This window comes from Botryllus schlosseri, chromosome 8 (assembly GCF_051294905.1).
Source record: "Botryllus schlosseri isolate E-star chromosome 8, Bs_hap1, whole genome shotgun sequence".
Classification (NCBI taxonomy): Eukaryota; Metazoa; Chordata; class Ascidiacea; order Stolidobranchia; family Styelidae; genus Botryllus; species Botryllus schlosseri.
This window is the reverse complement of record NC_137243.1, coordinates 171,396-180,342: the sequence shown is the minus strand read 5'-3', so window position 1 is coordinate 180,342 and position 8,947 is coordinate 171,396. Positions and strand designations below refer to the sequence as shown.

General features: G+C 40.7%; 1 protein-coding gene across 1 annotated transcript; it reads left to right on the top strand.

Moving 5' to 3' along the window:
• Window positions 1–6,528: 6,528 nt before the first annotated feature.
• LOC145444142 (uncharacterized) lies at window positions 6,529–8,218 on the top strand. Its single transcript, XM_080322065.1, has 2 exons — window positions 6,529–7,988; window positions 8,131–8,218. The coding sequence occupies exons 1-2, from the start codon at window positions 6,529–6,531 to the stop codon at window positions 8,216–8,218; spliced, it is 1,548 nt and encodes a 515-aa protein (XP_080178191.1).
• The last annotated feature ends 729 nt before the right edge of the window (window positions 8,219–8,947 follow it).

Genomic DNA, 8,947 nt, shown 5'->3' with positions numbered 1-8,947 from the left:
CCAATCCTAATCCGATTCCAACTGGAAATTCAGAAAAAATACTAATTTATGCCATGGAGGGATTCGAAAATTTTCTTTCACAACCAACGATTCACTTGATTCAAGATAACTTAGTAGCCATAAGTACTTTAATAACTGATCTGAATAAAGTTTGTCGCCATTCGCCACACGACATTCCAATCTCCCAGAAAATAGGTAAATCCAATCCAAATCCTAATCCGTTCTGAAAAAAAAAGTCTAATCCAAATCCGACAAAATTTCACAAATCCTGTTTTTTCAAAACCTAATACTAATCCATGCTCATCTCTGATATATACATGAATATCCGTATTTTCAAAATATATTTATGAACGTTTAAAATTTGTTGCTCGAACGTATCCTCGGTCCCCACCCAGTGAGTCCAAAGGCGCACGACCCGGGAACCTGTGAGACATACTCTCGAAAACTCAGATGCAACATCTTTTTTTGCTGTGTAATATAATCTGAGCTACAGCATTCCAAAGAAGAATGTATGGTCGCAATCGTCAAAAAATATAAATTATATGAACTCAAATGTTGCCATAAAATCACGTTTCTATTTATGCTCGAACTTATAAATTTGAGGGTACACACGTATTGCTCATTCATCGACATTTTGTCTTACAAACACCTCGTTATACCGATAAAACATCTGAGGCAATTAATTACCAGAGGTGGTCACTGGTCAGTAACAAAGTACTTCTACTTTTTCGAAGTACTCAAGTAGTTTTCCTCTACTTCTGGTACTTACTCAAGTAGTTCTGCTTTTCGCTACTTCTACTTAGTAATATTTTGTGATCTACTTACTTACTTTTCGCTATTTTCAGTTTGTCAAGTAGAAGTAGTTTATTCCTCCAAACGGGAAGGTAGCCTGACGAATTTCTGGGCTGTTTTCACGGAGGATCAACATTTACTTTTCATAAAATTTGAGTAAAGCTCAGAATTTTCGTCGCGCTTCGCGCGCAGTGGATACTGGTAGTGTTGCACGATAGTATCGGTGAATATAATTTAGGTAGTGGGTTGGCGTGGCTCCATTCACACCGCATTGTCGACCTTCGCCATCTCAAATATTTCATCACAGTATATAATATTATGGATCATCATAACGTTTCAAACTGAAGTTTCGCAATCTAGCATTTACTTATCATATCGTAATCTAGCAATCCATGGCGTGTCCTAATCTGGAAAAGTGGACTCGGACTTATTTTTAGTTTTAGAGCTGTTTTAGCATACCAACCTTCGAAACTTTCTGGACTAAAGACATGAAATACATGTTTAACTTTTAGAAGTAGTATATATATTTCACTTTCAACTCCCAGTATCATATACTATGAGTTCTTTCGTCTGGATAACATACATGTTGAAGTATAAAAGCAAATGAAGTAGGCTAATGCCATTAATTTCCGGAAATATAGCTACACAGTATGGCATTTTTACGATCCGGCATATTTTTTATTAGCTAAGGGTGCACTAAGCGCGCAAAGTGTTTACACCGTATCCTATACAACTTCTCCGTATTGTTCTTCGACTAAATTACAGGCCTTATAATATGGGGAGGGCGCCATACCACGATATTTTATAAAACGTGCTGTTGGAGTAAACAGAAGATTTGTATCGCATTATCATATCAATACTATCATTTTCATCCCATGATGCGGAAGAATACTTATGCTGTCGAAAATTGGATACCTCCTGGTATGCATCAATATGAATCAAGCTCGGCATCTTTCGCGTAGCTCAATTTGCACCTTTTGACAATTCATGTGAACGAATTACGATCGTTTTCACAACTACTTACTTACTTGAGTAGATTTAAAATCAGTCAATTCTACTTCTACTTCAAGTAGTTTCAGGTTGCTTATGGAAGAAGTGTTTCGACTCGTACTTGAGTAGATTTTTCCGTCGCTACTTCTACTTCTACTTGAGTAGCTTTCTTGACTACTTTGACCACCTCTGATTTTTATATAATGCGGTACCGAATGTAGGCAACTTTCAGTTGTTGAATGATTAGCTGGTGCAACTATTTTGCTTGATTTTGGCTATTGTATCATCGGTCCCCACCCTATGAATTTTATGAATGAATCGAAAAAATATTCCACTCCAGAACGGTATTGAATAAAAGAATATGTGTCAATATATAGCCTGATACAAGCCCTATACGTCACATTAAAAATGACTGTTGGTTTGTTCGTGTTCAAGGTTACAAATAAAAAGGTATATGTGGATCCAAATTTATTTTACACCCCAAAAAACGGAAAATATTTGTCAGAGACCCAACAACTCGCGCACGTGGAAATTTTTTGTATTCGAGGAAAGATCCTGCCAACATGCAGACAAATTCACGGAGTGTAATCATGGAATTATCATGGATAATGTTTCAAGTATTTTCGGTACCAGTGATCCATCGGTACCACATCTCCCGTATATAACTCATTCATTAAAAAATCATGCCCGACGCAAAAACCATTTTATTCAAATATATGAAAATGTGATCTTTTTTCCGCGTCTAGTGAATGGTACAATGGTAAATTGCATTTCCACGACCTGTATAGAATGCCTGTCCGCAAGGTCCCGTCAAATAAGGCCTACTAAGAAATTATTCATCGAATATCCCTATTATTGCTGCTGCGGCCGCGACGCCATCAAAAAACTAGGAAATTGGCCACCGAGCACATGTGAGTTTGAGACCTCTGTGATAGCTTATATTATTGACCACATAATGCCACAATGCTGAAGTAGCCTACATATTGCCGTTTTAAACGACACCAAATGTATCAACTGGGGCAATCAAATGATATAATCATAGTGTCCTATATGGTGTCGACACAAGCAATTAATCTCACGGCTCAGTGAAATTGTATCACGTTACAATTTCCATTTGGCTACAGGCAATTTGACGGTCATTTTTGATCAGCTTGCCGAGCATTAAATTTGGTAAAACTGGTATCAATCGAAAGCTGTCAAGTCGAGTCGAGTCATCATAAAATCGTGACTCGAGTCGAGTCATGACTCGAGTCATTACAACCCCGGTATTTCGCTCTTGAGTGTTGTCTCATTGCGGGTCAAACTCACAGCGGAGAGTCACTAAAATTCACAAACCGAAAGTTGGATATTTCGAGCAAATTTTTGTAACAAAGCAAGTAAAATATTTGAGATTGGCGGATGCACGCCCGTTAAATGATGTTTATTTTTTTGCTGCCAGGGCCATGCATCGAATGGAGCGAAGTTGAAATGCAAAGAATTTCAATGAAAGATGCTATAATGACTTGAAAATGGTAATCTATGAAAAAGGTTCACAGTCCAGAACCTACAAAGGTTCGTTTGTGAACGTGAACCTCTTAATATACGAGGTTCACACACAGAACGCGAACGTGAACCTCACGTTCACACCATCCCTAGTCATTGGTCATGCATATATAGTCATGCTTTTTTGACTGAGCTGCTATAGCGAACATGACATCGTTGGGTTATATTTTTCATCTGAACAAGTCACACGCAGTGTACAATGCGATAAGATGCGCAATGCGCATGTCTCCTATAGCATTCCTGAAAATACGTCGAGTTGTATCGCGAAGCCCTGAAAAAAAAAATTACACGTGAATAATTATATTGCCTGGTATAGAATAATTTATTCAGAAGACTATACATACCTCAAGTGGTTACAACGTAATATACGCAAGTGGAACAGTGTTACCAGTCCATAGTGATAGGAGAACTGGGACTGCATGGCATCGCCATTTAGAGTAGGCTACCGTACATAGACAATAATCGTGGTCGACCGTGTCAGGGACAGTTGTGACACCCTGTTAGTTTTTCCCCGTTACAATATATTTTGTCAATGATTAAAATCTTCATTCATATGCTCGTATATTATCCATTTATATAGGCCATACCTACTGCTTGCAATAGTCAGAAGTTCAATGCCAGAATTTATGCCACTGCAATTCCAGTTTTGACATGATCATCTATGAGTAACGGCCATGTGTAGGCTACAGAAGTGATTTGAATCTAATTTCCGTAATTCTGCGATCTTCTCTCATATTGATTCACTTTTGGTGAGTCGAATTCTATGATCATTCAAGAACTTGCCCTGGGATGACTGAACCATTGAATCCAGATCATTTGGTGAGAACATTTTGCAATTTCGTCCATGAGATGACGCAAGAAAGCAGCTACACATGCAATCATCACAAACATCAGCAACAGATGATCCTAACATGAGAGAGAGAGAGAGTCTTTATTTTTCATCGAACCAAAATACATAACAAACGGCAGTGATGGTGGTACAGAAAATATGCGTACACAGTATTCGGTATTAGATAGGAATGATCGATAAGACCGTGAAGGTCATCTAGTCTGATCACACCAGCATCAAACAGGTACACTTGACTCAGAACAGTCTGGCTGTAAAAAAGTGTTTAGTTAGGAAAGGAAAATAGAAAAAAATTAAAAAATGGTAGCAAATGATCAATGAAGCAATGTCTGGGCGAGGTAGGGCAATAGTGTTAGTGTAACGACAAGAGGTGTATCTGCATGTATCTGATTTGTGGCGAGCATTTCAACAACAGTCCCTCAGGAAATAATGGTGAAGTGTGTTTTTGTCGACTCTGGCCTTATGATGAGTATAATGCGCAAAGGGTGACGCTGTATTCTTTTGCCAAAACTGCGATGGACGTAGCCTAGAAGTGTTACAGCTTTATTTAGTTTAGGATTCATTCACTTCATTCATCCACTATGCAATAGGGTGACCATATTTTGGAATCAGGAAAGGAGGAGACTTTCTCAAAATTTTCAGACCAAGATTTGTAGAGTAAAATTCGGAGGAAATGGTAAATTTTCCCCACTGCGTCGTCGGTTGACTAAAAAACGGTGAACTTTCCAGCTCAACTCCAGAAATACAGCTTTTCCTTCACAGTTTACATTGGTTGACTAAAAAATAGGTCGTCACATTCACTCGAAGCACGATCGAATTTCCTATTTAGCGTCATTTATATACCCATTTTCACTCGAATCTCTCCACTATCTTAGCTCTAAAAGCTGTTAAGAAGAGGGAATTCCCAAAATGGATGACATTTAGGCGACCTCGGAGGACATTTTCAAAAACCTGAAAAGGAAGGACAAATTCTCCTAAAGGAGGACGTGTTAACCCTAATATAGAAATCAACGTCTTTTTCAAGAACAACGTGCGGTATCCTTGTGGTTGTAAAAGCCAACACTTTACACCAGTGGTTCCCAACCTTTTTCGGTGGCAGGGCCAAATTTAGAATTTCTGAGTACGGCCGGGGCCGCACGAATACCAGAGCAATGAAAGGAACCCAAAATAGTCACTAAAATATAAAAATTGGCATTGTTCCGATCATTCGCTTGACGCCATTGGCCATTGTGTTGCCGCGCTCCCGTTGTTCAGAACAATTAACCTTTGCTGGCTATTTCGGAGTAGTTGTATTGCCCTGGCGAGATTTCAATTCGTATTTTTGGAATCAGTGCGACACTTGCTTTCGATAAACACCGACATATCAAATTATTCGGACGCTTGGGTCCCGAGCTATAGGACTACCAATTATGCTGCGTTTTGCCGGCTAAGCAGTACGCATCTCGGCGTATTCAATCGTGAGTCACTTGTTGCACATCTATCCGCAAATTAGTTATCAATACCCAGGGCCGTAACAGCACTTCGTCAGCCCCCCCCCCAAAAAGTTTCTCTTGGGCCCCCCATAGGGTGATAAACCGAACTTCGAACCCCCAGACCCCCTCAGGCTAGATGGCTGTTTACCGCTATTGATCATCTCAATCGGGTGTCCGTTTTAGGAAGCTTCTCTAGACTATATAATCACGCGACGCGCGAAAAATTTATATAATTCATGATTGAATCGGTCAATATAATCGGGAATTGCATATATATTGGTATCAATTTTTATCCTCTCGCTGCTCACGTAATCAGATTGACCGGTTGAGCCGAGTGAGTTGTGTTTGAAAAGGTAGAACCATTCAATAATAATTAAACATCTTCGGGCGTATACCCGTTGGCAGGAACGAAACATCACTTCGTCAGGCCCCCCAAAACAAGTAGGTCTTGAGTTCCCATAGGGTGATAAACCGAGCCCCCGTGTCGTTGTTCGCTTCTGCCACGAAATCAGGATCCCCGTTTAGTGGGCCATCGTGGAGCGCGAAAATTTTCGATAATTCAAAATAAAATAGGTCAATAAGATCGGGAATTGCATATATATTGCTATGAATTAGGTGTGGTGTTTTATGCATCCACTAGGTGTCTATCTTTGCGTCATTTCCTTTCGTAATTATTTCGTCTGTTTGTCCTTCAGTTAGTTGATCATTCTGGTTTAAGGCGTTTCGAGAGTAGCATGTGTTTCCTGATTTACTTGTATTTAAACGTTTCTATTCTTTGTAGCTTAGTCTACACTTTTAGTCAATAAAAGCCTAGAAAACCGTGTGTATATCAAGAGGGTTTTTCTCGAAAGGTCACGACAATTTTATTGACTAAAACCTGAGATCATGGCTGGTTCTCAAGAGAAGTACATTCGAGTGCCAATACTTGAAATCCTTCCAAGTGCTCAAGATTCGCTAAAGGTCTTCAATCACTGGGAAAAGATGCTCAACAATTTCATCAATGCAGTTGAGGCTTCGACGACGCAGGCTCCTTCTAACTCCGACGAAAATCCTCCCGCCCTGGTTCTCGATAAATTGGCGATCCTTACGGGGTATGTATCTCCTGACGTCTATGCATTATTCGAACATCTGGACACCTTCACAGCGGCCATTGATGTGCTCAAATCCCTGTATCGAAAGAAGAAGAATGTAATTTATGCTAGGCATCTGCTGGCCATTGCAAAACAAGACCCGGGTAAATCGATCACCGAGTTCTCACAGGAATTGCTCATGCTCGCACGTGACTGTTCGTTTGACGCTGTAACTGCTGACAAGCACAGACAAGAAGCGGTACGAGATTCGTTAATTACTGGTATTCAATCATCGGCCATTCGTCTGCGCTTACTCGAACATGACGATTTGACCCTTGAAAAGGCGATAAAGATAGCTGAGTCTCTGGAACAGGCGCAAAAGTTTTCTAGTTCCTATGAGCCGCAGAGCCAACCTGTTCTGAATGTCAACAGCGATCAATCGGCCAATGGTTCCAATTTATCGGCGTTCAAGAGCGATGTGCCTGCCGTGAATACATTGAAGAAGAAGTGCATTTTCTGCGGAGAAATTCACGGAAGAACACGGAAATCCTGCCCCGCGAAAGATGCTTCATGCTTTCATTGTGGCGTGCGAGGACACTATGCGAAAGTATGCAGATTGCGTATCAGAGGAGAACCTGCTGCCTCGTTGAACTCGTTAGTCTCTGGCTCGGTACTTGCTGGAATACCCGACTCTCTTCGGTATTCTTGCCTCGACGTCTCCGTTGCGCGATATAACGTGGAAGCTTTGATAGATTCCGGTGCTTATGAATGCTATATCAGTGAATCTCTATCGAAATACCTCGGCCTTCGCCTGTTTGGTCGCAAATACCCCATCACACTCGCAGAGAAAAATTCCGTGATAACTGTTCTCGGGTGCATTGAAGCTTCACTCGAGATACCGGGGTGCAATTACGGCAAAGTCAAATTCAGAGTCGTTAAAGATCTTATTGCTGATGTGATCCTGGGATTAGAATTCATGAAGCAACATGGGAAAGTAGTATTTGAATTTGGGGGACCATCTAAGGATCTCGTCATTTCTAATGCTTCACATTGCGCCGTTGCAGCTGCGAAAGTATCTGCACCTCCTCAAATATTCAAATTCGTCGACCCCGAAGTGCGACCCGTGGCTGTCAGATCAAGAAATTATAGTTCAGATGACCGCAAATTCATTGCGAATGAGTTATCGAAGCTGCTGTGCGATGGTGTGGTAGAACACTCCGTGTCTCCCTGGCGAGCTCAAGTCTTGGTGACTAAAGATTTTCGGCACAAGAAGAGGTTGGTAATCGATTATTCACAAACAATCAATAGGTTTACTCCTCTTGATGCGTACCCGTTGCCAAAAATAGAGAATATAGTGAATGAAGTGGCGAAAGGGACGGTATATAGCACTATTGATCTAAAGTCTGCTTATCACCAGGTGCCACTATCTGTATCCGATAGGCCATATACTGCATTTGAAGCTGATGGATCATTGTATCAATTTTGCCGTTTGCCCTTCGGAATAACCAATGGTAGCTGCGTTTCAGCGTTTCATTGACAATTTCATTGCTGAACACGACCTAAAAGGTACCGTTGCTTATCTTGATAACGTCACGATTTACGGAGAAAATCAAAAAGAGCATGATGAAAGACTTCAGGCTTTCATGTTGGCTGCGACGAATTGCGAATTAACACTCAATCGTGATAAATGTCTGTTCTCTGTTTCAAAACTTTCGTTACTTGGACATTTGATATCACATAATCGAATTCAGCCAGATCCGGAACATCTCAAACCATTACTTGAAATGCCAGTTCCTAACGATAATCGCTGTTTGAAACGCTTCATGGGAATGTTGGCATACTATTCAAAGTGGATTCCCTCTTTCTCCAGTAAAATCAAACCACTATGTCAAAATTGCGAATTTCCGTTGATTGGTGTTCAGCTTGAAGCCATCAGTAAACTGAAAGGTGACTTATTACGAGCCTGTCTAAGTTGTATTTATGACGATGAACCTTTCCAAGTGGAATGTGATGCGTCAGATCTCGCGATCGGAGCTATCTTAAGCCAGCGGGGCAGACCTGTCGCTTTCATGTCCCGAACATTGTCTAAAAGCGAGATGAAATATCCAGCTGTAGAGAAAGAGGCGCTGGCAATTATAGAATCTGTCAGAAAATGGGGATATCTTTTGATTAGAAACAAGTTTCGCTTAATCACCGACCAGAAGGCGCTTTCATTTATATTTCGAAAAAGTCAC

Coding starts and splice junctions, on each gene's coding strand:
- LOC145444142 (XM_080322065.1), top strand. CDS start 6,529: ATGGCTGGTTCTCAAGAGAAGTACATTCGAGTGCCAATACTTGAAATC. Junction 7,989..8,130: donor GATTTTCGGCACAAGAAGAG/GTTGGTAATCGA, acceptor GCTTATCACCAG/GTGCCACTATCTGTATCCGA.